The 27572-nt window shown below is 49.6% G+C and overlaps 8 protein-coding genes across 8 annotated transcripts; 3 read left to right on the top strand and 5 right to left on the bottom strand.

Moving 5' to 3' along the window:
* Positions 1-693: 693 nt before the first annotated feature.
* Positions 694-1993, top strand: L3040_009322 (uncharacterized protein; the record flags this gene model as incomplete). The annotated part of the gene is made up of 4 exons (XM_007290301.2): positions 694-1159; positions 1216-1280; positions 1424-1652; positions 1797-1993. The coding sequence occupies 4 exons, from the start codon at positions 694-696 to the stop codon at positions 1991-1993; spliced, it is 957 nt and encodes a 318-aa protein (XP_007290363.2).
* A 2202-nt stretch (positions 1994-4195) lies between these two features.
* On the bottom strand, positions 4196-7092 carry L3040_009321 (uncharacterized protein; the record flags this gene model as incomplete). Its single annotated transcript, XM_007290302.2, has 3 exons — positions 4196-4846; positions 4905-6768; positions 7031-7092. 3 exons carry the CDS (start codon positions 7090-7092, stop codon positions 4196-4198), a joined length of 2577 nt encoding a protein of 858 aa, XP_007290364.2.
* Positions 7093-7883: 791 nt separating this feature from the next.
* On the bottom strand, positions 7884-8792 carry L3040_009320 (uncharacterized protein; the record flags this gene model as incomplete). The annotated part of the gene is made up of 1 exon (XM_007290303.1): positions 7884-8792. The coding sequence occupies one exon, from the start codon at positions 8790-8792 to the stop codon at positions 7884-7886; it is 909 nt and encodes a 302-aa protein (XP_007290365.1).
* A 2914-nt stretch (positions 8793-11706) lies between these two features.
* L3040_009319 (uncharacterized protein) lies at positions 11707-12304 on the bottom strand (the record flags this gene model as incomplete). Its single annotated transcript, XM_007290305.2, has 3 exons — positions 11707-11787; positions 11909-12175; positions 12248-12304. The coding sequence occupies 3 exons, from the start codon at positions 12302-12304 to the stop codon at positions 11707-11709; spliced, it is 405 nt and encodes a 134-aa protein (XP_007290367.2).
* Positions 12305-15266: 2962 nt separating this feature from the next.
* L3040_009318 (uncharacterized protein) lies at positions 15267-16032 on the top strand (the record flags this gene model as incomplete). Its single annotated transcript, XM_066155930.1, has 2 exons — positions 15267-15542; positions 15664-16032. The coding sequence occupies 2 exons, from the start codon at positions 15267-15269 to the stop codon at positions 16030-16032; spliced, it is 645 nt and encodes a 214-aa protein (XP_066010210.1).
* A 1178-nt stretch (positions 16033-17210) lies between these two features.
* On the top strand, positions 17211-18159 carry L3040_009317 (uncharacterized protein; the record flags this gene model as incomplete). The annotated part of the gene is made up of 3 exons (XM_007290307.1): positions 17211-17340; positions 17454-17697; positions 17916-18159. The coding sequence occupies 3 exons, from the start codon at positions 17211-17213 to the stop codon at positions 18157-18159; spliced, it is 618 nt and encodes a 205-aa protein (XP_007290369.1).
* Positions 18160-18468: 309 nt separating this feature from the next.
* L3040_009316 (uncharacterized protein) lies at positions 18469-19857 on the bottom strand (the record flags this gene model as incomplete). The annotated part of the gene is made up of 1 exon (XM_007290308.1): positions 18469-19857. The coding sequence occupies one exon, from the start codon at positions 19855-19857 to the stop codon at positions 18469-18471; it is 1389 nt and encodes a 462-aa protein (XP_007290370.1).
* Positions 19858-21745: 1888 nt separating this feature from the next.
* On the bottom strand, positions 21746-24696 carry L3040_009315 (uncharacterized protein; the record flags this gene model as incomplete). Its single annotated transcript, XM_066155929.1, has 7 exons — positions 21746-22826; positions 22898-22989; positions 23046-23186; positions 23236-23364; positions 23410-24487; positions 24565-24611; positions 24679-24696. The coding sequence occupies 7 exons, from the start codon at positions 24694-24696 to the stop codon at positions 21746-21748; spliced, it is 2586 nt and encodes an 861-aa protein (XP_066010209.1).
* Positions 24697-27572: the final 2876 nt, after the last annotated feature.

Raw genomic sequence — 27572 nt, 5'->3', positions numbered from 1 at the left:
ACTGGTTGCCGATGTATCGCATAGTGTGGGGTTGGCGACAAGATTTCATATTGGGAGAATTGGAGCTCTGGCATGATCGTAACAATACGATTCGAGGCATTGTCTCGGCCACATATGCACCGCCATACCGTCTTGTTTATTCCTGACCTGATGTTTCTTCCCGCCCTTGTTGCGTTGGAACACTTTATTCGACTTCTTGGAAGCTCTTGGACGCAAAGATTTCGCCCCATCTTAGCCCACAAGCGACCCCCTATCTCGATGGCCAGGGACGTTTATTTCGACTGCAGAGTGGGTAAGCATTTCGTAGCACGATAGACTCAGCACCGGCAACCTTTACTTGGTCAATCGGCAAGCTGCGAATTAAGCATATCATCTCTCCAATTCATCTATCTGCCTACTAAAGCACTATGTTTAGTGGATCGGAAGAATTGACGAGGAGGGGCACCTGAAGTCCATGCTAGCCGCCGTGAGAAGTCCAGAAGACCTCACCATAGGTACTTAAAGATCACCATCTCTTCGCATTCAAGTCATTCATTCACATCATCAATTACATTCACTTCCCTGCTCACTTTTTTCAATCGCTCCTTCACTCAGTCGTTATTTTTCAAACGTTCCCTTTAACCGATCTTCAAAAACCAAAAAAGTCGTTTCAATCAAGCTAGTCTTTTGAACTCACTTTACAACACCATCAAAATGAAGTCTCAAGTCCTCGTCGCTGCTCTCGGGCTCATTTCCTCATCTGTCGCTGTTCCTGCCCGCATTCAAGCTCGGGCAGAGTCTCCTATCGGTTACGGTGCAGCAACTACTGGAGGTGCTGGCGGAACCGAAACGACAGTCTCATCTTGCGAGGCTCTCATCGCTGCTGTCAACAAGAAGGATACCAGCAAGAAGATTGTCTACATCGAGGGCATGATCTCGGGTTGCGGTGTCGTCGATGTTGGCAGCAACACCTCCGTCCTCGGAAAGGGGGCGAGCGCGGGTGTCAAGGACACTGGCTTTCGTGTGCGCAAGGGAGAGAATGTCATCTTTCAGAACTTGGCTATGGGCCCTGCTCCAGCCAAGAGCGACCTTCTCGCCATCAGCGAGTCGACGAAAATCTGGATTGACCACAACACCTTCGCCTCCATGGGCTTAACTGGAGGCAAGGATGACTACGATGGTGAGGAATATTGCCAACCTTATTACTTGAACTTGAAATACTGATCAGCCCAACAGGACTGTTGGATATCACCCACGCCGCTGATGATATCACCGTCTCCTGGAACAAGTTCTCGGGACACGTAAGTACAAATCTCTGCCTGTACATCGATGTTCCTGGATATGGTGCTATGAAAACATGTGTTCCAAGGGAAGGCGTGAAGACCACCCCGAAGTCAATCATACCATACCCGAGCCCAGTGCTGACGCTAGTATTTTGATGTAGTGGAAGGGCTCTCTCGTCGGTCACTCAGACAAAGCGGCTACCAAAGATAGCGGCAAGTTCCACATCACCTACCACCACAACCTGTTCGACAAGGTCAACTCCCGTCTCCCATCCGTCCGATTCGGAACCGTCCACATCTTCAACAACCACGTCACCGGCACCCAGACATCTGGTATCAACTCTCGCATGGGCGCTCAGGTCTACGTCGAGGAATGCGTCTTCAACGATAGTAAGTTCCAAGCAAAGACACAAGAGCAACACCCTAGCTAGTCAATCATTTCATGCTCTTGACTATCACACCCTCCTCCTCTTCCAGCCCCTTTTGCCGACATCCTCTCCAAAACGAGCACGTACTAACATACCACCCTTCCAGCCAAACTCGCTATGGTCACCGACCTCGACTCCGCCGAGCCCGGCTCCATCTGCGACGTCAACAACATCCTCACCGGCACCAGCACCACCCGCATCACCCAGGAGTGCACCTTGAAAGTCCCCTACCAATACACCGCCGAGAAGGCCAGCGGCGTCGAGGCCTCCGTCGCCGCCGGCGCCGGTGCCGGCAAAATGTAGACGGTTGGGTAACACCACCGTCTCATTTTCACACGGCTATCCCCGGTAACGTTCTTGCTGGCCATGACAAATGTCTTCGAAAGACAACCGAAACCCGCCCCCTACGGCTTTCCTGCATACGCGTTTTTAGTACCAACTCAGGGTTCTCTGGCAGACCTTGGGATTCTGTTCTCCTTTTTTCTCTTCTTCTCTCTCCTTTTCCCGATTTTTAATACCACTTCTGGCATCTGGGCACAGGCGGCGTAGACGGGCAAAAGATGATGTTCCTTTCCTCCCTTTTCTTTCTTTATGTACCATAGAGATCTCACGAAACGACTTTCAGGCAGGACAAGAGAAACAAATGAACTTTCTTGCATCGGAAATTCTCGCTCTCTCTCTCTCGCTCTCGTCCTGATTATTTTGCGTGGTTTCAAGGAGGACGTCCTCTTGTAGCTTCCTCAGCATACGGGGAAGGATATCCGCTCTGTGAAGTGAAGTAGAAGTAAAAGGTATCCATCGATCCATCTATCGATCTATCCCCTTCTCTCACCCTACCTATCCTTCTTAACCAAAACAAACTTCAAACTCCAAGCCCCAATCTCAAAACCAAAAACGTCTCCTTATCCACACGAAGAAGAAAGAACCTCTCTCTCTCTCTCTCTCTCTCTCTCTCTCTCTCCATCTCGCTTTCATTCATACCCAGAGTCTTAGCCGCAGGCAGTAAACATTTTTATTTAAACCCCTTCCCCCCCCCCCCTACAACTAATAGAATTCTCGAGTTTTCCCCTCCTTCCCCCTCCTCTTTCAACAAGCAATCAAGATCGCCTTCTTCTTTTTTTTTTTTTCTTAAATCGCTACCATGCAAGATCAAACCCCTTCCCGTCCTCGACGCTCGAATAAACGCCTTCGCCTTCCCTCTCTTCTTTTCATTCTTCTTCCTTCTTTCCACTTTCGCTTGAGGCAGACCTGTGCTCAGCTCAGCTCAGCTGATTATATAATTAGATAATTAGATAACAAGATAGTTATACAGTTATGTAAGAGAGAACCGAGCTCTGAAGAAATGTTTTGTTTTCAGGATGATATGTATAAAGAGAGGGGGAGAGAGAAGGGGGGAGGGGAGAGAAGTAACGAGGAGGGGGCGACTCGATTCCCCTCTCTCTCTCCTCGCAAGATAAGAAAGATAAAAGACAGAGAGAAAAGAGATGTATGGGTGAAAGTAAGTCAAGGAAAGAAATGAGAGTGAATCCTTGATGGAGGTTTTTTTTTTTTTTTTTTTTTTTTTTTTTTTAGACAAGCTCAAGTAAAGGGTATATAAATTGCTCATTTGCTCACACTCTTCCTTCTTCACTTCCTCCCCTCCTTTCAAAAAAAAAGGAAGAAAGAAAGAAACAACCTTAACCCCTTTCTTTCAGTAATCCATAATCTAAATCCAATTTAACCTTGAACGCCTTATCTATCTATCTAATCATCCATCCATCGACCCAAAACACAGCAGAGGCAAACCTCCCGCCTCTAAATAAATAAACATGTTGCAAACATCAGTATCACCCAGAGGCCAAAGAGCGAAGGAGATACCTAAGCTAGATACTAGAGAGAGACCCCCTCCTACCCCTCCTCCTCCCTCTACTCTACTCTGCTCTGCCCGCTCTTCTCGCCCCGAAGAGGCTCCGAAAAGAGCCCCAAGAGATAGAAAGAAAGACCCCCATCCCCAGCTCCAGGGCCCAGCGTGTGATTAATAAATACTACGTACATACGCCGTACGCTCGCTCGCTCGCCTAGCTAGCCGTTCTTGCCACCCCCTTCTCGGTAAACACCCGGATACCGTAGATACAACAGTGACAGTGGCAAGTAACAATCGAATGGGGGGAGGGGAGGATAGGTATGCTTCCCTACTTTCCATGGCGGCCATTAAGAAACACGCTGCTGTGCTCGCTATTACCTACCGACCCAGGTATCTAGACGCGATATGATGTGAAAATGAAATGAACTTCAGAACAGAACAGAACAGAACAGCGCGTCGTCTCCGAAACCAGAATCCAGAATCCAAATCTCGCTCAAGTGGGTAGCATCTTTCGACATTCCCTCCTCATCGTCACGAGTTAGGATTGCAAATTTTGATGAGTAGATGAATAGTATTCATTATATTCAAACCACCAGAGCTTCTATGATCATTCTGTTCAACCCCCCCCCCCCCCCCCCCCCCAAATAGTAAGAGTACTATCATCAGCCAAAGAATTCCCCAGCCACAAGAGTCTCCCAAGGTTTGCCCGTCTCCCATACTCGCTGCATGAGCGCGCGAGCTTTATGGATCTGCGTCATGCCGACCAACTCCATCCCCTTGATCCTCTCCAGAATATCCGCTCGTCTCCGCTCATCCGACGTATCGCAGCCCGCAGTGAACATCGGAAAGAGGAGGCATGCTTCTGCGCTGCTTCCTCTTCGGACTTTATTTAACGCCCCGAATATTTCGGTAACGGCTGTCTGGACGTCACGGTGCGTTGAGTCCTTGCCGAGTATTCTCCGGTGCAGATGGACCAAGCCAGCCCAGTGGAATGCCTCGTTAGTCGCAGTCATCTCGACCCTGTCCCATCGGAACGCTGCTTCTCCAGAGCTTTGCATATGAGTGCAGGATTTCGAGGGATGTCCTCGCGATTCTATGAGTTCGTCTTCGAGCTTTTCTGCACGGTCGACCATGTCTTGGGAAGGTTCCCAGTCCGCTATTATCTCATGGTTTGAGTCGATCCTTTCGCTGTCACACATCCGAGAGAGTTCGGCGACGCGTGCCAAAAGTCGAACGCATTTACTCGTAAAGCCGAGAATACAGTCGATTTGGTACTCATCTTGGTCATCGATTTCGACGTCCAAGACCCAGGACTAAGAAGCGTTAGCAAGCCAGCCCTAGGCTACTTGGAGACAATAAGAGATCACTTACTAGTGTTGACGAGTTGGCTTTTACACCACTCAGACTACCTAGAACATCCAGATATGCGAACCAACTCCAGAGAAATGACAGAACCGTGTCTCCACGTGATGCCGTCTGGACGTTCTGTGGCCCCCCTCTTGCAGCAATCATCTGCCGAGCTGTGTCAAGATGGTTCTGCCACGGGACTTCGACACCGAAGGCTCTCGGAGAAATGATTTCGAGAGATGCCAGCATTATTGCTGTAGCAAGATTTGCGTTGGTGATGATCTGATCCGGTTCATTAAGGGCTCTCCGGAGATTTGGAAAGATGTCCTGGACCCATAGGGCGATCCGAAGCTCGGGTTCAGGTTGACGAAGCAGACGAGCTCTGTGTAGAGCTGAGTATGCTAAGAGAAGGTTGAGTAAATTATCGTCTTGAAGTGCCATTTGTGGTAGGATGCTCTTGAAAGGATTGGAAGAGCAGTTATGCGGGACTAGACAGCCTGCCGTGTGGTTGATGAAGTGATGAAAGTATAAAATGTTCATAGGATTCTCTTTCAGCTTGCTCGGCAACACCCCGTGAAATATCGGAATGCTGATGGTGACTGGTTTGTCGTAGTAGCTGCCACTAGCGAATGCAGAATTGTTGGTTTCCATGCCGAATCCAAACTCTGCATATCCGTCGTCTTCAACGGTATACTCGAACTGGTCCCTAGACGTTACCGGGGATGACCCAGAGATCGCGTTCATATCGTCATTTCTTCTGATATCAAGGTCTTTGAGCCCTCGATCGATGCCATAAATCACGGAGTCTGACCAAGTATCCTGGTACTCAACGGACCAGTCTCGTACCTCCGGATTGCTCGTCGGAGCAGGAATTCCTGGAGGCCCTGAAAGAAGGGAGTTGACGGATAACCGTCGTAAATCAGGCGAATCCTGCGAAAGATGGGGGGATCGTGAAGAGTATGGTCTGTAGCCGTCGTCGCCAGTGTCCGAAGCTGGGGTAAGCGGATTACTGGTGGATCCTGAGTTGTAATAAGACGTCGACAAAAACTCGGGATGGTGAGGAGTGAAGCTGCCAGAATTTGGTGGTGGCATTGACAGGTCATAGGAAGGGCCTGCATCATGCCCGTATCGAGCACGCATGCGCTTCAGTGGTCTGTCATGACTCCAGATATCTGGTATATCATCTCTTGCGCCGATGAATAACGGAGGCGTAGAGGCTGGGCTGTCGACATTCAATGTGGTGCTTCGGTTTGAGAAAGTGCCAACGCTTGGGCTTCTCAAATCGTGATCATTGGGGGTCGATATCGATGGGTCTTCATTGGCTGTTTCGCGCATCCAAGATACTGCTGGGCCTGGTTCAGGCAAACATATCCTCATTTCGTGCACAGCTGGTCTGTAGCTTTCAAATGATTGAAGGTATCGATGGCCATTGCCAGGAATAGGCAAAAACGGAGCGACGCCTTCTCTACTCAACGCAGGATCAAGTGGTACGTACGGTTCTCTAGCAGGCGGCGGAGGTATAGATTGATGATTGCCTGCGCTCGAAGGACGGTCAGAGCTGTTGGGTCTTTTGAATAACGGAAGACTCCGGTGTGTTGGCCCATTGGGTCCCGCAGGTGATTCTTCTACGGGATATGGGGGACGCGGATCCTTGGGTATATTTCTATCTGCTGAGCTATGCCCACAGACTATCTGTCTGGCAGAGAAGTCCGGTAGCACCGTATCGCCGTCTGACTGCCGTTTCCCCTTGGGTATCGTCGAGTTATAGGGTCCAACCTCGTTTCCCCACTTAAGTATTCTGTCATAATTGCATTTGGAATTCTGTTGTTCACAGTTCAAACAATGCGGCCTCCTCTCGTCACATTTGACTTTCCTAGCTTTGCATGGGCTGGAAGCAAGTTAGCTAAGTAATAAGAATCCAATGATGATGTTAGGTAATCACAATTATAGAAACTGCACAGCCATCAGGAAGACTGCAAACTGCGTAAGAGATAGTAGCATCGATCAGAAAAAGCCTCGAAATTTTGGTTTATATGCCAATGCCTGCCTCACCGTCTGGAGCCCGGTCATAGCGAATTGCACCCGCTAGGAGCTAGGATTATTCTCCCCTTGGATCTTGATACTGGAACACAAAGCTAGAACCAACTCACTTGCATCCATTCCGGCTTCTAGTCTTGGGTGGTGGAGCCCCAGGCTTCTTCTTTCGTGGCATCTTGCCATGGACGACTCAGTCAAGTCTCAGTATCGAGGCGACTCTGGAAGACGGTACAGGACGAGGGAAGGTTGCGCATTTGTCGCAATAGTTGATCAAATAGCTTTCTGGTACTGTCGAGTGATATCATGTCTTTGGAGTGAAATATGGACGTAGAAGTTCTGTCAACCGAAGAGGAAGAGACGACAAGATGATGGTCATAGTGATGGTGATGAGACGAGGCGGTCAGAGGATTGAAGAGGTGGGATCAATGTATTTTGTGATAGAAGTAACACTATGGAGCGATAAGCTCGGCCATTCTTCGGAGATAAATACTGCCTTGCCGACTTATAAGAGTTCCTTTGAACCAGCGCCAGTACCTTTATAAAACCCCCCTCAATTACTGGGTTTGTATAAGCCCCGATGCTCCGTATTTGATACGACTTGTAAAGATCCATCATCCTAAAGTGATGTTTGATTCAAAAGTGTTGACCGCTGACCGTTCGGGCTGGACAATTCCTATGTCGTGTAACTAACTGTATCAGAGCGTGAGGACTTTACTTGGAGGAGTAAGAAAACAAGAAAAGACATTAAGTGAATAAAGGAATGGTTTGACCATTTCGTATTAGCCAAACCCAGTATCACACTGGATGGCCACTCTTATATCTGTCGAAGCCGTGCCTGAGCTACGATACGTTCTGGCTGATGGCAACTACAGGATCCATAAGATGCCTATACCTCTTCACGTAGCGCGTGATCAAGCAGTCGAGCTCGGGGGCATGGCGGCTTCTATTGCGTTCAAGTCCAGAATCTCATCTGGTCTTCTTCCTCTCACTCCGTCTGATCCCATCTGTTGCGTCGGGCTTCCTCGCCGACACTGCAATATATCTGACTGCGTCTCGGTAGACATACCCCTCGTATCCCGCCACCGTATTGACGAATCTGTGTTTCAGACCCAGGAGCGCAATAATCATGTACGGAATAAATGCAAGGATGTAGAAGAGTCTCATCAAGGGGAGGACGTTGTCGGATATGTCCTCGACGACGACGTCTTGAAATCCGGCCCCTTCCAGGATTTTCGACAGGACGCCTCCCTGGAACCGATCGTATGCCGGCATGGCAGAGTATTTATTGATGGTAGTCCAGGACCTGCCCACTGCATCTGCTTGGTTATTGAAATCCACATGGTCGTACTCGAACATGGCTAGCGATCCCCCCGGCCGGACGACCCGAAAGAACTCCGCTGCCGCCTTTTCTGGATCTGTGGCATGGACGAACGTCTCCATTGTATACGCGCCGTCGAAGCTGTTGTCTGCGAAAGCCTCCAGATGATGATAGTCGCCCTTGCTGATGGCGACTTGGTCATCGACACCGGAAGCTTGGATGTTCCAACGCGCTTTGATAATATGGTGGTCCACGACATCGATTCCGTGGACGCAGTCTCCCTTCTTTGCTAGATGTGTGGCGACGTGTCCTACGCCGCAGCCAGCATCCAGGACCTTCGATCCTTTCTCAAGATCCAGCGTCTCGATCAGTTTGTCCTCCAATGCCCGTAGAGCTTTGCCGATGGGGAACGGCCAGTATGTCCCGGCCTTGTAGTATCCGAAATGGCGCGTCCCTCCCAGCACCAACCGGTACCCGACCCTCGACTCGAGGCCGCCATAATAATCTTGAAGGGCCTGGTTCTTGTTTATGACGGGTTCTTGGCCGGTGGATGGCATGTTGGGCGTCGGGCAGAGGAAGAGCTTACGGCGCAGCAGGAGTCAAATATAGTAGACAACGGTCGCTTACGAGAGTCGCAGGGTCGCGACTCGCAATGTGTCACAGGAATCTTCGGAGTTGAAAAATCTATGTTCCTTCTTTTTTGATTAAATATATTGAGAATTGAGGGCACAGGTCGAGGGAGATGGGCCTTGTGAGTCTGAACTCAACGTTCGAGGGGGCGGATTTGCGGATCCAGATGTTAACTTCCCAGCTACAGGACGCACAATTTTCTCCCTCAAAATTCTTTGGGGCTGCTTGGTGACCATGTTTCTATGCTCATGGTCGATTTTGTGTCTTCGGATTCCGGCCAGAACAGATGCGCAATTACACATCCTCTGGCGCGCGGCGTGCAAGGGCTCTTCGTCAGTGGGTTCGAGCTGACGATAGCTGTTTTCATACTTTGCAGCTTCGGAACCACATTTTGCTGGTGGCAGATAGGAGCAGATGTGGCAATACTAGAGAATTTGACTACGATAAATTGCATGGCCGAGATTCTCGTCGAAGGCGGCGATGCCGTCACAGGTTTATATCATAGAACTCCTCTGGATTTCATCAGCCGTGAAAGATGGCACTGGTCTTTGTACTGGACCTATTGGATCAACATATTGCGTAAGGTGCATATAAATTTTGCCTCGAGGAACCTGGTTTACGACAGCTTCAAAAACATCGTGTGGCTGGATATCAAAGCGAGAGGGGCACTGCTAGCTTTCATTCCTACTTCGCTGCTATACTCGGGCATCTTCTTCGCTGGCTGAAACGATCATTTGCCTACACCAACCGAACAGATCCTGTGGCGGGTAGCGAGCTTTTTTTATGATGATTGCCCTTGCTTTATCCTCTATTATCACCGCTTTTGCTTACGTCCTTTATCTAGCCTTCGCGCAATACTTCAAAAGCCCTACGTTATCTATCCTCGAGTCTTAAAGTATGGACATACTCCGCAATCTGTTATCGGCTGGAAGCAATTGCGAACGCCACCCGGTAAAACACGCATACGCAGCCTCCTAGTCTTCTTCGCCTTCCGAGGACACCGCTTCGGCCAAGCATAAACGGAAGCGATCAAGGCTCTTTGAGATTGCAGCGCGATTGAGAAACAACTCCGTGTCAAAAGATCCTTTGCTTTAAATACCGCTGAAAGCTACGCTGCTAATGTACGGGGTCGGGTTTCTGTACTGCGCTTCGCGTACCTTGATCATTATCTTGGATATCATTCAGCTGCGATCTATGCCTGCGAGTGCCTACACCACCATTGGCTGAGTAGTTTTGTGCCTCCTATATCTTAGATCGGAATGGGAAATAGGGCCCAATCCGGTCTGTATCTGGGCATACTTGTCGTCGACAGTATGGTTTCAGATTCCTATTCCAGCACAGACTTGCTTCGTCATATTGGCTCCGCTACCATGATGGAACACTCAGCAGTAACACGTGACGCTATAAATTCCTTTCAATCCCCCGAATAGCACGGAGCCGTATGATCTGCTCTTTGCACACATGAACGAGATCCAGTGGTTGGGAGAAATAATATGCGAGATAAGGGTAGCTCGCTTAATTAATTTTTCTCTTGCCTGGTCGTTTGCGCATATCTATCGCTCCGTAATACGCAATAGATATACCGGGAAAGAGAATTGGAAAGTTTTCATCCGTGGCAATCAAATTATCAGCGAATTCCTTTCCTTACTCCTCCGCTCTCTTCTTGTGAAACCATCGCTGTGCTGTGTATAGATAATTACAATCAAATGTTTATTATTTTAAAATCATGTCATCGCCTAGGCGACAGTGGCTGAATTTAGCAAGTGCATGCGTGGTCTTTTTCAATCCTCATTTCCCAAATCTCGAGTCTATAATTCAGTGAGTTCTATGAAGATACTTATATCTCCATCTCTATCTTTATCTGTATCTTAATTGCGGTATCGTTCTATCCATCCCGTCAAGTTTTTATACATACTCCTTATGCTTCTTCAGCTTTTTCGCGACTTCCGCTTCCACTACCATTCCTCAATTACCCACCCACCTGTTCTGTAGCCAGGTTCCAAATCGGTTGTTTTTAAAACGCCAAGAAAAAACCCACGTTCCAACAATATAGGTTGTTTTTTTTTTTTTAAAAAAAAAACTTAGAAACACAGAGAGACATAAGCCAATTGGCATTATCGCTTAATAATCAAGCGAAGAGAGTATTGATCATTGAGATTAAAATAAAAATGAATATACTATGTAAATATATATATATATATATATATTCAATATCGGAAGTCCGCTTTGACATTACTAGCATTTATTCTCAGCGCTTTGCGATTAGCTATCACGCGGAGATGGATTGCTCAAGCCGTTTTGTAAGCTTACTATTCAGAGTGTCTGTCGAGTCCTAGCGGTGGATTGAGAGATGTGTAGACATTTGAAAGGCCCTAGAATCTGCAGTATTTCTTCCTTCACGTCAGACGTTGCAAGGTTCGATAAGTAGCTTCTACTCTTCTCGCTTGTGCCGAAGTACTAGTAGGTATGCTTGCTAGGGGGTGTTAGCCTAAGTACTCCGTATATTTCTATATCTACGTATGTCATCCAATACAGAGCGATCTGTCTGACAAGATTTTGCACAAACGCTTTGACTATTGCATCTAGCAGTTTGATATCTAGGGCTCGATCAGTCGAGAAGCGATGCTCTTGAGTAGGTGTCGTTGGCACTTGCAACCAGATGTCACGTTCAGCGTACAGGTACAAAACAAGCCCGCTATTATCCCACGTAGTACATGGAGATTATTATTACACCATTATACTACCGACAACACATTAAGAGTCCTGGCCCATCCACACCGCTAAAATCACCACACACCACAACACATCATTCCTCGCGCTCGCGGTAGTTTCTACCACGTCTTACAGTCCACAGCTCGAGGCAGGGAGTTGCTGGGCCTGCGCGTCGATACGGCCCAGAGCCACGGCTTGTCCACCGGTCAACTACATGGCCGTTAGCATCCTCTTCGTGAAAGTGAAAAGCCACACGGGCTGGGGGGGTAGGTGAACATAGAATAGGCTCGAGGTCCCGGGGGAAAAGCTGAGGATAGGATATGCTACTAACCTGGTCCATTGCAGCTTGAGCAATGTTGAAGCCATCGCTAGCTCTGTCAATGGCGAGAATGTCGACGGATTTGCCATTGTACGTCAGGCGCCAGCAGGTGCCGCAGTTGGCGCTGTTCCAGCCCTCGATGACGTACGCGCCGCCGATGCGGGGGAATGTGGGAATCTTGGATTGGACATCGAAGTTGTCGATTAGGCCGTTGGATCCGTCGCTGCAGGATACTGAGGCCAGGGAGCGGCCGCCGTTGTCGTAGCCTGGATCGTAGGACTTTTGGAGAGTGTCAGTGGCGAGGAAGTGATGGGAGGGAAGGGGGGGGGGGGGGATGTGGACAAGACGTACGACAGTGATGGCGCTGGCCACGGAGACAATGGAGAGGAGGGCTGCTGTGAATTGCATATTGATGGTTTCGAGAGGGGTCTTGGAGTTTTAGACGGTTTGGAGTGACGAGGTGAAGTTTTGAGATGTGGTATTATGGTTGGCTGATGGTCTGTATGATGTAGTGATGAGTTGATGATCTCTTTCACTTGGGAACAATGAGATCTTTATACTGCTTCGAGCGGGCCATCATGAGCTTTCTGGCTGTTTCTCGTTGCTTGAGCAAGAACCCGCTTCTTCGTATCTATTTCTGGCACAAACGCTATTGTGTGGCCAGTGTGACGTCGATTGACTTCTTGGCACTCGTCGATCGTCAAGTTTACTGTAAGTACAGTACGAGGAAGAAAGCAAGGGAGTCAGAAAAAGTAAATGTTTTGTTTCGTGAGGTGTTTTTCCATCCAAGGCTCAATCGATTAGCGTGACTTCTCGATTCGAGACTCGGTCGGTACTCCTGATTTTGCCATTTCAATTATTCCAAATCAACATAGAGCGGGTCAATAAAGCATTCAGCAAGTTACCACGGTACAGGCCTAAGTATTACCCCTCGAGGGTGCCTTAAAAGTTTAGTTTCCACTTTAAAACCCCTGTTTTCCCTACCCTCGAGGGGTAATACTTACGCCTGCGACGTAGTATTTTTAACAGACAGAGGGGAACAATCAACATTTAGGAGTCAGGATCTCTCGGAGTCTGACTTTTGCAAGCCTTTCTCGGCAGGGTTCGCTTCTGCTTGTTGCCGGTGGACTCGGCCGCTTTTTGCGGTGAAGCTCCGTATGGTGGGCTCCTCACATGATGTCTTGCATGCTGCTGCTGCAACGAGATACGAGAGCTCCAAACTTCTTAGTCAATTGAAAGTATATCGCTCGGATAAATGATTTCATCGGAGGAGTGTTTGAAGATAGCTGCAGGGCAAATGTTGTACAGTAAAGTATCGATCGCGTATTGCGATGAATCAGGCTGGGACGAATAGCCGGGGGATTCGCTAGAATGTCGTAGAGGATGAAAGAAACAGCCTCGGCAAATGTAGCTGCATAGGAGGATCTTTAAGCTAGTTGTACGTACAGTACTTAGTAGTACTTAGTAGTACTACGTAAGTACTAATACGTCCCAGGCGTAAGTATTACCCCTCGAGGGTAGGGTAACCAGGGGGTTTAAAGTGGGAACTAGACGTTTGAGGCACCCTCGAGGGGTAATACTTAGGCTTATACCGTGGGTACATCAATACCTCCCCCTCACGAATACATGTCGAAAGTATAATTTTGCAAGGGATCTTACCAGGGCTTAAACCAATCAACTTACTAAGTATAAGAATCCAGCCTTGAAAAGTATCTTTAGGTCACTATTTAGTCTGTGCAATTGAGTTAACAGGGCTTTGAGCCATTCAGAAACCACCGCTCTACAATTTATGGGGCTAAACTGGGTCCGACACTTAAACATGGGGAGTACAAAACATGGGGAGTACCTAGGTAGTAGTACGTAGTACTACGTACTACTACGTAGTACATACAGTACGAACAGTCACAGTGGTCATTGGCAAGGTTCGCTTAATAAGTACAGTAAAAGGGGCTAAATACGGAGCTCAATACGGAGGTAGTTGGTCTTTTAGCGAATGTTCAGAGCCTCAGAGAGATACGGAAACAATCAGACCCCTTCCACCCCCCCTTCCCCTCCAATGGCTGCACATCACACAATTCCTAATACAATCCCCAATATCAAGTATATCTATCATGCGCACGTCTGACCCCAGATGATCCTCCAAATCCGTCAACGATTCGGAGCGATCGAGCCAAGAAACAGCGAGCAACCAACTGTTTCCACAGCGACAGGAGAGGAGTAGTATGGCGGCAGTAAGAACACCTCGGGGAGATCTTGACCGAGTCATGGAAGTGGTACTAGTCAGCCTCATCGAGATCAGCGAGATCTGCAGATGCTTGCTCGCTTGGAAGATGATCCCTCACGCCGCGAGTCGAGCATGAGCAGACTTTTCGGGCTAGTGGAGAGAAGAGCCAAAAAAGGGCAAACTCGAGATCATCTCGGCCGCAGGAGCGTGAATAGGATGTTTGCTTGCGGCTTCTCTTAAGAATGTGTCTGTAAAGTGTTGAAAAAAATTTTACAACTGAGATTTATGTATTTGTAATCGAGAACGCAAAGTGTGCACTTCTATTCGGATCACGAGATTTTTACGCGAAGGTGGTATTATCTTCTTGCACTGCGTCTTTACTTAAGGACGGGATATAAAAGCTATAATAATTATGGATCAAAGATAGTGGTTTAGAATCCAGGTGAAATAATAGCATACCTTGTTTAATAGCTCCTATAATAATAGATCAAAGATAAGTGGTTCAGAATCCAGGTAAAATAGTAGCATGCCTTGTTTAATATCGGGTATCGATCTGAATCCTACCAACCCACTCTGCTTCTCTTTGCTGCCTCTCTCGAAAGTCTAAACTAATTCGTTTATTCTGACCATCTTCTCTAGCTTCTTACTCTCCAGTGCCACTTTGCATTTAGGTGGGAAAGTCTTCATCTCGTGCATACTCCGAAAGCCGTTTTTTCAATTTCGAGGACTTTGAAAATATGATTTAACGACGCTATTTTGCTTCTTGATCACACCTCTATGCCCTTGCCATAGATATTCAATGGTTTCAGGGTATCTGTGGCCACAAGAATCACAATAATCCCTGGAAAAGATCGCGGGATGATAGAATATAAGGGCTGTAAACAATACAAATGTGGGCTACTTGCGGTCGGACTAGCGAAAGAGAAAAGGGAGTGGGCTACTGAATGAACCATGGTCGCGGACCAAAACACACAGCCAGGAATTTGCTCTTGCGGCTGTCTCCCGCTGTGTTGAACTTCTGGTGTAACCACGTGCGACGGTACGCATGGTGCCGGCGCAGGCTGATGATCGGTCCAGGCAGCGAGCGCCCCAGCTCAGCGTCACATAATCTGCGTCCCATGGATTATGATACATGAGCGCCCACTCATGATACTCATCTCCTTGAACAATCATTTTAAAACCGATGACTACTTATGCGCTATTACGAGAACAGCTGCCAGATCTGTGCCGTTGTCTTTCAACATCGCACGGCTCTGCACGAAAGCCGAGCCCCAGAAGCAGGATGAGGCTATTCAAGGGGCATGTACTTCTCCGGCGACGTGGGATCTTCACCGTGCACGCTCTTCTTCCCAGGGGAAAGCGGGTGTGGAAACGTGCCCTGGGGAAGCGAGGGTGACAAGAGGCATCTTCCAGGAAAGCGTTGTTCGTACGATGGCGCGTATAGTGGATGGAGGATCGGGGTCGAGGAAATGAAGATTCGCGATTGCCGGGAAGAATGGCCAAAAGGCAGCTTCACTGGGCTGAGAGGCTAACTTTTCGTCAGGACATGCGATTTTCTCGGTATATCATCGAGAAGCCCCCGGGCGACAGTTTCAAGGACGAAGAGCAAGCGGACTACGAGCGGAATAGCGACTATTTCGTCACGTCTTTGACCACTGGGACCCATGATCATTTCGAGCATGGGTTTCCGTTAGAGTTGGCTTTGGCATTGACGGCTTCTTCCCTCAGAACTACTCCGTACGCCATCCTAGAAGGAGACGAGGACTCGCCGGTGGGAGTTCCAGAGCACGATACTTGCTGGAAAGCCTTCAAGAGAGTTTGCCAGATGAGGCTGGGAGAAGTGGATCTCCAGCGCTTCATGGCTCTATGGCATGCATGTTACCATGTCTTATGGGGCCGGGGATGCTGCTAAACGAGAGCTGAAAGCCGGTACAGTGACAAGCTTGCGGCGACTGTTGCGGATTCCAGAATCTGGAGCAGGACTGAATGGTCCACCAGTGTAAAAGCAGTGGTGGTTTCACGTACCAGGAACTGAGGTAGGAAGTTTTTCTGTAATGGAAAAATGCTGCTGACACATTATCGGTATCTCTGCGCAAATCCAGTGGACATTCCAGGTCTGGTCCTAGGACTGCAAACTGGGCTCCTGACCAGCCCAGAAGGCGACACCATATCCCGAGACAGATTCTCAGGGAAGGCACGATAATCCGACGAATAGGTTCAAGGTTTTCCCTAATGAGCTTCAGCAGATGACCTTGTCGCATCTATCGTCTCGAGACATCGCATCCTTGCGTCTCGTATCTCGTAGTTCCGAATCCTCTCAAAAATACTGTTTCTTAATCTCGTCAAGAAAGAATTCTCGTAGTTCTGGGAGTTGGATGCCGTGGCCGAAATGAACGACCGGTATCGAGCAGATCTGTACCGCCGGCGACCAGGAGTGCGAGAACAGAGTGACGGAACTCCGAAGCATCAACTGGCATACTGTCTACAAACAGCTACGCTCTTTGCAGAGAACTACATTATGACTCCAGAACAGGATTAGTGTGTGGAAAGTGGTTGAGGAGACTGTCAGAAGTATATCAGAGTTGAGGAATAGTGTCAGAAGGGGACGAGTTGAGCGCTCTGCCTACAGAGGAGGATCACGAGAAGCTTGTCAAGAATGAGATTCATTGTCCTCGGTGCAATCAAAGCGAGGGGCTGAATTATCATTGATTAAGGTTTGGAAAGATTCCGCAGAAGCCGTTGCGGGTACATTGGTGCGGTTGTAGGCCCTGAATATGTATAGACATAAAGATGGGAAACGAAAAAACAAAGGGGGGGCATATGGCTAAAAATCGTCTTTTCCACATTGAATGAAACTCGAGCCAGGCTAGCTCTATTTACAGAAGCAAAATTGAGAAACGCAATGTGGAAAGCAGTACATAGACAAACAGGATAGAGGGTAGAGAGAAGATGGGATATACACTGATGGGTACGGTATAAACCTCGGTTCTAGTTCATGCCTCAGGCCACCACCCAAACGACATTCGTGGTTTTATAGCTCCAGTACCTGCGTACTAACACCCCCCACCAGAACCTCTCAACACAGCAACCATGGCGCCCTCAATGTCCCTCTTCGCCGTGAACGCGGTCATAATCCTCAATGCCGAAGATGGCTCCCGCGTCTTCACAAAATACTACAATGCGCCTCATCAACCAACCACCACCACCCCGAGCCCCTCAAGTAACTTCCCCTCCCCCCTCCCCCTTCCCACCTCTCTCCCTCTCCCTCTCCATAGATCACACGAATCGCAAGACTGGACTGACCGCCTGCCTCACTTTCTTCTGAACAACCAGATCCTCCCACCATCAGCAGCGGCGGGCCCTACCCCGACGTGAAATCGCAAAAGGCCTTCGAGAAGGGCCTCCTCGAGAAGACGGCCAAGCAGACGGCGGACGTCATCGTGTACGACGGCCGCATCGTGCTGTACAAGAGCGAGAGCGACATCATGATGTACGTCGTCGGCGGCCTGGACGAGAACGAGGTCATGCTGTACAATGTCATCCTCGCCTTGCGGGACTCGCTGCACCTGCTATTCAAGTACGTTTCCTCTTTTCCTTTCCTCCTTTATGTGTGTGTGTGTCTCCGCGCTTCGAGAACACTCCGTACACCTCGAAAAGCCTAGCACACTCTGCTTCCTGCGCGGACAATGATTACGCAGGCTGGATTCCGAGGACGGACGGCGGGGAGAGAGAGGGAGAAAGAGAGAAGGAAAAGAAGTCGAGTGGCTGACAGGATCCGACCTGGCGGCAAAACAGGCAATCGGTAGACAAGCGCACCATCATCGAGAACTACGACCTCGTCTCCCTCGCCGTCGACGAGATCATCGACGACGGCATCATCCTCGAGACGGACCCGACCATCGTCGTGCAGCGCGTCAGCCGGGCGCCGACGCAGGACGTCACGAACCTCAAGGGCATCGATCTGAGCGAGCAGGGCATGAACAACCTGGCCCAATTCGGAAAGGCGAAGCTGGGAGACTGGTTGAGGCAGGGCCTGTGAATTTTCTGGGTGAATATTTGTCTATCTACGGGGGACAGTAAAATAAACGGTCGCCGGGAGAGGTGGTGGAAATCCGTGGGGATTTGAAACTGAGTGTGCAGAGTTGCATATCCTGGGCGCGGGTGGTGGGATACAGGCTGCCAGAGAAAGCCTCGGAGTCCATGTGGAGTTTGGGCATACTACATTTGTTTTTCCCAGTGGGGAAGTGAAGCTCTGAGATGGCCCATGGGGCCTTGCGAAAATTCAAAGATCATTTTGAGCTACTCCAGCATGCCGGAAAAGTACGAGTACGGTTCATATACACTAGGTCTATGGTTCAATCCTTGAAGCCGCTTTGCGTAATCTGTTCATGACAGCCGCGGCGATATCTCCCTCGTCCTCAATACCTTCCACGAAAATGACATCCACATCTAGCTGATCCAATTCCCGCAGAGCCGAGAACAATCCATGCGCAATATCCCTCTTGTCTCCCCCCAGTGCCTTCTCGAACACGTATCCGACTATTCGAACTAGAGGGCCGCCAGGTTCGAACGGCCCTTCAGAGGGACCTTCATATATTTCCGCGGCAGGGATTTCCGGATAGACTTTGACTATCGTGCGAGTAGAAGTAGATTCAGCGCTGCCTACAGCTGGCTTTAGTGCGCCGTCGAACCCAGCCCAGTTCTTCCAGTGCTTCGTGCTCACAATTCCGATCCTGGCGAGCCCCGGAACGCGCTGCTTACAGGTGTCATCCGACGTCATCTCCTCCTCGACGGTATCCATGATGCGATGGAGCTCCTGGGGAATGCCGGTTCGGAAATCTCCTCCACCCTTCGACCTTTCGTAGAGTACAACCTGGGCCTTGGGACTGTAATGCTTGTACTTCATACCCGGAGCTCTGGGGGCGCTCGTCCCAATCTCGCTGGCGTCCTTGTAGCCTCTCACGACCCCAGCCCAGCCCTCGCACTTGCGGATCTGGTCGATACTTACGCCGCCCGGCCGGAGGACGACGGGCGGGTCGCACAGCCCGTCCACGACGGTACTTTCGACTCCCACCAGACACGGACCCCCGTCGAGAACCATGTCGATCTTGCCATGCAGATCGTGCCAGACGTGGGCTGCCGTGGTAGGCGATGGTTTGGTAGAGGCGTTTGCTGAAGGGGCGGCGAGCGGGACGCCAGAGAGCTGTATCAGGGACAAGGCGAGAGGAGAATCCGGCATGCGCGCGCCGAAGGTAGGTAAGCCTGCCGTGACCTCCGGCGCAAGTCTACTCGGCGTCGGGTTAGGCAGGAGGATGGTGAGAGGACCAGGCCAGAACTGCTCGATCAACGGCTTGTAGATAGTGGGAACCGGATCGGCCACCTCGCCCGCCTCGTCCCGGTCATTATCCCGTGCCAGTAAGCCCCGTAGCATACTGAGGTCGCAGACGTGGATGATGAGCGGGTTATCTGAGGGCCGACCCTTCGCTTTGTAAATCCCCTTGACGGCATCGCTCCGGGTCGCGTCTGCTCCGAGCCCGTAGACAGTTTCGGTGGGGAACCCGACGGGTGTATCGCCTTCTCGCAGCGCCTTCGCAGCTTCCTGTAGAGGCCCCAGGTCCTTGGTGTCCGCTGGCAGTTCCCAGGTCTCGAGGCTCTGTGCGTCCTGAAAGCTCCCCAGATTCCCCAGGATGACTGGCAGAATGCGCGCTTCAACGACGTGTTCGCTGACTGAAGCCATTGTGGCGATCGAGTGTAGTGTTTCCTCCTAGGCTTGCGACCTCTTTGTCTATCGCTGTATCCTGCGACTTCTGCGCTGGGAAGAACCTGTGAATGGTATTCGCGCCGTGCTGTACATTCTCGAGCTGTCCGGATCAATATGCGATGGCGGGTCGAGACATGGGTGGTCTAACAAAAGGAATTGTCGAGAGGAGGGGTGCGGGCGTGGGAAAATGTTTTGATGAGTCAAAAACTTTTGAGGCCAAGGCTGAAAGCGGCTTTTTTTCCGTAGCGTGAGGCTTACCGTACCTATCCCTCGCTGACAGTATTCAAAGAATTCATAACAACAACAACAACATCTCTTTCTCTCCTCCATCAATACGCACAGATTTTGTACGGGCCTATCAAGGCTCAATTTGCCCCTTCTCTCAATTTCTGCATCGCAGAACAACCCCTTGCCAACACCCGCGTTCCTTCCTCAGTCCCTTCCAAGTTCCCTCCCTCCTCGAGACAATAAACTCAAGCTACGCCATACTGTACTTACTACTTACTACGTCGCAGGCGTAAGTATTACCCCTCGAGGGTAGGGAAAACAGGGGGTTTAAAGTGGAAACTAAACTTTTAAGGCACCCTCGAGGGGTAATACTTAGGCCTGTACCGTGGTACCTACGAAGGCACAGCGACCAAGTCCTCCGACCCACTCCTAACTAGCTTAATCGAGCAACTCGCTCAATAATTGCACGCGGCTACTAAAGATGCGCAGGAAAAGGTCGGCGAATCTGAATTCCAAGCGCTTGTCGATCGAGAGATGCCGGAGCCTCATGGGGCTGTAAAACGAGGCTGAGGGGAAACGTATAAAATATTACCTAAAATAGTGATCCTTTTCTACAGAGGTTATTTGTATCACCGCGTTCGTAAAAACTTGACCGCTGTAGGTACCTCCGTACATACCTACACCTGTGACCTTTTCTCGTGCGGTTCCCACTCGGAAATCCTAGCTTTGCTAGCAGACACATAGGGAAAGCCTATAGACTTCATATACAAATCTCCTAGGTCACCAAATGTCGTCTAACATGCCTTTACTTCGCAGGGCCAGACCGCATATCGCAATGCAGGCCCATTTATACTACTTTTTCATTCGACCTGGATCTTTCCAAAAAGGCCGCTCCGCCCCGTACAGTCCCCCGGGATGGAGTTATCTACTGGGGTAATATGGCACAGTACAATCATGTTGAGTACGAAAATTTTCTCCTTGACTCGAACTGCAGACATGTAACACATGCATATACACAAATATACAAATATACAAAAAACGGATAAATTTGTGCCCCAGGGCCTCGAGGAAGGCCTCGGGGATGACCTCGAGAAAGAGGGACATGAATATGAACGCCTGAACAAATAACCCAAACTCCTTAACGAGCAGCAAGGAGGTCTGCCGTTACTAAAGAGATGCGTCGGCGCGCGTCTTGCTGGCGGGTATATACATGGTTGGTAGGTTGGTTGACCGTCTCTCTGTATTCGATCTGCGCTAATGTATCTTTTTGTTAGTTCACCATATGCCTAGCCTGCTGGTGGTATTCCGCCCGGATCCACCACTGTTGATGATACCCGGTGATGATACCCGTAGGTAGAGTTCCGCAGTCTCCTTTGGAAAACGGGTAGAGAGGGAAAGAGAGAGTAGCAGCCAAGCCGCAGGTCGCAGGACGCAGGTCGCGGGTCGGAGGTCAATTCCCTCGATCTGAATATCGACTGACAACGTCTTTCGTTTCGTCCCTATGTCAATAGGATAGCGAGCGTGTCAAAATCGAAGAAAAATCCGGAAATTGACATCGCGTGTCCAGTTGGTCACTGGTTGAATGTCCGGAGCCGAACGGTTGATCTGGTAGCGCGGTCTGGCATCATGCCCTATTTCAGCCCGCCCGCAACGGCCCATCTACATTTCCCAGCGGGAAATTCTTAGCCCAGTCCTTCGCAAAGGCAGCCGAGAGCTGCCTGAGAACCTGCCCCATCATCGGCGTAATGCCCCAAACCCACGTGTCGTCCAGAAAGCCGGCCCACGTCCGGCTGATCTCTGCCGCCATGGAGCCCGAGCCGTCATAGCTGCTGTCGACCTCCTCCAGCAGCTTGCGGAAGTTGAGGAGGATGCGCATCTCGTCCGCGTTGGGGGGTACGTTCCGCTGCTGCATCTCCATCTCGTGGACCCATTTCGAGACGAAGAGCGCGCAGTCCCAGGCGGCGACCGCGTGCTCGATACTCCAGGTCAGGGCGGCGGTTTTCTGAACGAGGATGTAGCCGGCTTTGACGGGGGTGAGGAGACCTCCGTAGGCCATCTCGGCTGCTCTTGTCACGAGGAGACTCCGTTCCTGGCTGCTGCTGAGGAAGGCCTGGATCTCGCCTGCGACTTGGGCCGGGTTCCCACCCAGCAGCATCATGCGATTGAAGCTGCCGGCTCCGGTGAAGACGCGGACGTAAGCGCTTCGCAACAAGGCGATGCAGTTGAACATGAGGGGCCCTTCGGGATCGTCGGAGCTACGCTCTCGCTCAGCTCGATCGGCTGTGACCAGGGCGTAGCACCGCGCCAAGGAGACATCCACTTGCGACACCAAGGCTGCTTTGAGCGTCTTGTTGTTTTGCTCGTCGACCGCAAAAGCAGTGAGAGATTGGGTGCTCTGCATCACATTCCAGTTATGAACGTTCACCGCATGGAAGACCATCGCAGTAGCGAAGCCACTCCATTTGACAGGTTGCCCATCGACGGCCATTTGCTCCTTGCCGTGGATAAGGTGGGCTAGTGCATCCCTGATGGTGAACCTAGGGCTTTGCGCGCGCTGTGATCTTCGAAATGATTCCCACTGCTCCTTGTTGGCTGCCTCCCACAAACATTCAGCATCCAAAATCTCGATATCCAGATCCTGGGTAACGCCAAATACTGGACACAAATCGTAGATGACAGTCATGAGCGAACTCATGATGAACATGCTGTATAGTATTCTGCGAAGTCAAAATGACGCTTGCGTTAGCGAGCCAGCCTTGGCGGGGATTTCATGAGGATTGTTCCTAACCTTTTGGATGTTTCTCGCAGTACCCACTCCTCGTACGTGGTAGAAGGGCTATGAGGCCTCAACGCCAATGCGCAGCGCCGAACACGATACTCCTGGACTTGTATCAACTTTCGTACTCATAGCAGCAATACAGAGGTTTTAGACATACCAAACACCAGCATCCAACTTTTTTCAGCGCTTGTTCCATCATATCTCCATTCAGGATAGCAAATGAGCCAAGCAAGAGTTTAGTTTGTACTAAAGCCACGGCGGGACGTGACATGATATCCGCGGAACTCGAATTCGTTTCCTGCATGGTGTTAGCATTCGGAGACGACAGGATTCACTACGAGCCATACTGTGTCTGCTAGAAAATTCGCCCAACTCCACATATCCCTGGCTTTCTTCCGAATGAGTCGATAAAGAGCTCCCACGGAACAAATAGCAAGTATCAGATGGTGGGGAGAGTTGCTCGGATCCAGAGAAGGCTGGAGCATTGGGCAATGCTGGTGGAAACAGGTGAAGTAGCTCACCATGAACCGTTGAAGATCATGATGGCTTGGTATGCCTGTGTTCTCCCAGAGCTCGGGGGGGACTTTGCTTTCTATACTAGCAACAATGGCATCATAGGTTGCTGCATCGAGAGAAGGGATTGTCAGCTTCCGTGGCGTCTGGGCCATTATGCTCGGCATCCTTGAGAAAGATCCCTGGTTCGCGAACGCCGCGGATTTCGCGTCCATGTGGGTGTGGGAAGAAGCGGCTTGGTCGATTGTTGTTGCTGTTGCTGTTATTGCAGTTGATTCCGGCGGCCATGATGACATGCATTCCGCCTGGTCACTATGATCTTTCGCCATCTCCAACGGCGCGGAACTGGAGGAGTCTACCATGTATGTGGCGGGATCGGTCCCAAAGTTTGCGCCATTCTGGAGAAGGTCAACATGGCTGAAAAAGGCATCAAATTGGTCTCCATTCTCTTCGGGTGCATTGAGCCGATGTTGATTGGAGAAGTCTGCATTTGCGATACTGCCGCCACGGCTGTGATTGATGCCCGACCACGTTGCTTCTCCGATGTCTGTTGCAAACCAAGGGAGGAATTCTGAAAAATCGGGATGTTCGCCAGTATATGCGCTTGTCTCCTGGCTGGGCTGGCTCTGGCTGGTAGTAGCTATGCACCCGGACCCGGACCCGGACCCGGACCTCGACCCTTCCCATGCAAATTCGTGATTCATGGGTTCTCCGACCAAGGTGGTCGGGGGCGTTGCCATAATCGTCTGTTGGTGGTGGTCGTAGGAATTAGCGACTGACGGCCGGCGATCCGAGCCGAGCTGAAAGGGTAAAGGACCCGCATCGGAATTCCTGCTCCGTAGGGATCTACTACTCTGCTCCGAGCCAGCGACGCTTGGTGTTTTGTTCGACACCAGGAAGGTATCCGGGTCCATCTCCATCGAGGAGTCGACTGGAGATGCGGACACGGGCGTCACGGGATGGTCTGTCGATGCCTGCAGATCCGGCGGAGTCTCGGTCTTTGAAGCATTCTCGACCTCTACGCATGCTGCGATGGGAATATCGGCATTAGGGTGAAAGGATTTCTCGTGGCGAGTGACCAGATCCCTAGAGTTTTCGGTTCCCACATCAGTGCTTGACCACTTACGATATTGATCTCTATAGAAGCCGGGCTCCGGACATACTTCCTAGCATATCGACGCCCGCAGAACCGGCACTGGAACGGTTTCTCCTGGGTGTCTGCATGGTGTACGCGATCAGAAGAAGGTCGGTCAAGTACGGACGTACGTTTATCGTACGTACGAGGGCATGGGCATATTGGAGGGGAGGGGAGGGGATTGCGGGATGAAGGCTTACGGCCGCGTTCGTGTCGGATGCAGTGTTCACTCCGTTTAAAGCTCTTGGGACACCTGGAGCAGGCGTAGTTGCGAGGCTGTCGGGCTGCTCTGGAGAGGGGGAGGGGGCGGACAGCGACTTGTCCCTCGCTGGCGGTGGTGGTGAGGATCTGCGACATTGATGGACTGGACTGGACTGGGCTGGAAGACATGCATGGCCAGAAAGGAGGAGGAGGAGGAGGAGGAGGAGGACGAGGAGGAGGACGAGGACGATGATGGTGATGGTGATGGTTTGTGAGACAAGCCCACGACGATCCGTCCGCGGCAACTTTTCTCCTGTATCCACCGTACGTACGGGGGGAAGTTTCTTTTTTTCTCATCACGACGTCGCCTGACTCTCCAAACGACCCGGCAGATCCTTAAGCCAATGACCCGTGACCAGCCCTGGCTTTCCCCGCACCCCAGCTCTTGGTCAGTGAGGCTGAGGGCCAATAGAGTATGGAGTCATGCCCCAGATGTCAGGGCTCCCCAGTACCCCATATTCGATTGGTTTATGCGAACCAATAAGAAAGGTATTAGTAATACAGGTGCTTGACAGTCTAGACTAATCGGGGGGACCGTGGTTTGTTGTGTTGGTAATGTCTAGTACCGGTACCTTATTGCTATACTGATTGTGGCGGTTATGTGCCACCGTCACGTGCCACCGCTCAGCCTAAAGCTTCCCGTACTTTCTACTTTTATCATGGCCACAATAGCCCTTAATGAACCGACACGAGCAACTCTTTACTTATAGTAAGAGCTGTTCTAACTCTATTATACAGAAACTTTCTTAAAAATTCTTCATCGCGAAGTAATATCGAGTTGCTCAAGACTTGATTCAAGTTTCATTCTTTTGAGTCCAATTTCTTTATTCTTCTCGATTCACCTATCCCTTAATTCTGACTTCCAAAGTATTGTTGTCGATAAAGATATGCGATGCTTTATTCGGTATAGCTTTCATTATGTGATTAGCCAGGCTCGATTTTCTATCGATTTAACGTTATTTCCGCCATCTCTTTGCCTCCGGATGATTAACGCAACGCTATGACGTTCATCATTAATCGCTTTTTTTTTGAGTCATCCTAAGCTTTATTAAGCACTCGTAAAGTGAATAAGAATCGGTTTGAATCATCGTTAGCATTTTTGATAAAGAAAATTGTGTTGTGATTTAGTTTGAAATCGTATTTGAAGCAACAGCAGTATTTATTTTACTTACTGTTCCGAGTACCTTAAAACTTTTTGTTGGATCGCCGGTAACGATCGTTCATTCCTAGCGTGCAGCGCACGTAGCTTCTTGCACTTGCAAAACTGCCGGTAAAAGATGGTACTTTATTTCTGTCTGCTCCCCAAGGTTCGGGGGAGTGGATTATTTCTATACGATTAGAAGGAATCACGGGACTAGCTATATAATAGTATTTTACAAGGAAGTTGGCCCCCCCTGAGGGTATGCCACGCTAAGCGAAGCATGCCCATGTAAGCGAGGCATACTCATGTACGTAGTAAGTGAGCTGGCCCCAACCAAGCTGGGTCGATAATGATGTACCGACACAAAGACTTGTCCGCTTTTTAAATCTTTCATGCGCATTAAACGCAATCGGTTCCGGTTCCCGTTCTAAGTTATTCGATGTTCGATTCTTAGCCGATAACCGGTAATAGATATCGTTACCACAAGAAAAAAAAGCGAAGTTCATTAAAGCTTCTTAGACTTAATGTTATTTCTCTCAAGCCTTGCGAATCTATGGGCATTTAACTATCAATCAATATTAGTTATACAAGTTGCTGAGAGTCTAAATTAATCAAGTGATTTATTATGTTAGTAATGTCTAGTATTGCTGTACTAGTTGTAGCGGTTACCGCGGATGCACGTGCTACCTGTCACGTGCCATTATCAAGCCTAAAGTTTCTCGTACCTTCTACTTTTATCATGGCCATAATGGCCCTCAATAATCCGAGAAAAAGAAACTCTATTTCGCGAGGATCGCGGCAACAACAATAACAATGCATCCAACCAATCAGAGGACACGGACTATATCGTTGCAACCTTGATCGTCGGGTATCGGGAGGTACTTCATCCCGGTAACCGTTCGTCATGGCTCTGATATATTGTAAGATAGATCACTGGTACTTAGTCTTAAGTTTCATGTACGGATTATGCCCCGTTCGAGGTCTTTTCCCCGGCGGCCCTCCGCAAGCTCCGGGGCCATGGGACCTCGCTTCGCAACGGTCGCGGATCAAGGCTGCTGCTTTCCGAGGCTTTTAAACATCAACGCTACGTCACCTTTGTATAGGAGATACATTTTAAAATTATGCAAGAAGGATGTAGATTACAATATATTCTTAAGCTTCAGCCTAGAAGAATTACGCTTTAAAGTTGTGTGAAGAAAGATAGGATTGTGTTCGCTTTAAATGTACTAGCCCGAGAGTACATTTCTCTAAGATTTTATTCTTAACAATAGCCCCCTTTAAGCGCGATGCAGGTAGCTGTTTCTTGAGCATTTCATTCCTTGTAATAGTTCCCCTAAGTTCCATGCAAACAGCTGTCTTTTTAACATTCTATTCCTAATAGTAGCCCTTTTTAGTACGATACAGCCAGCTGTCTCTCTAGCCCTTCTCTCTTTATCAATACTCAGCTATTGGTAAAGTTTCTAGTATTCCTGCGTAGCCTAAGCTCTGACGGAGGCACCTAATCAACGTAGCCGTAAGTCACGTCGTAGTGTTTCACGTGATTTTATTTTTGGCAGTTTATGGGTTTATACGGTCTTAGCACGGATCCGCATGATGCTCAATGTAATATAAATATAAGAAAATAATCAGTAACA

This window comes from Drepanopeziza brunnea, assembly GCF_022702325.1.
Source record: "Drepanopeziza brunnea f. sp. 'multigermtubi' strain 214-2 chromosome Unknown ctg19, whole genome shotgun sequence".
Lineage (NCBI taxonomy): Eukaryota > Fungi > Ascomycota > Leotiomycetes > Helotiales > Drepanopezizaceae > Drepanopeziza > Drepanopeziza brunnea.
This window is presented reverse-complemented; position numbering and strand designations above follow the sequence as displayed.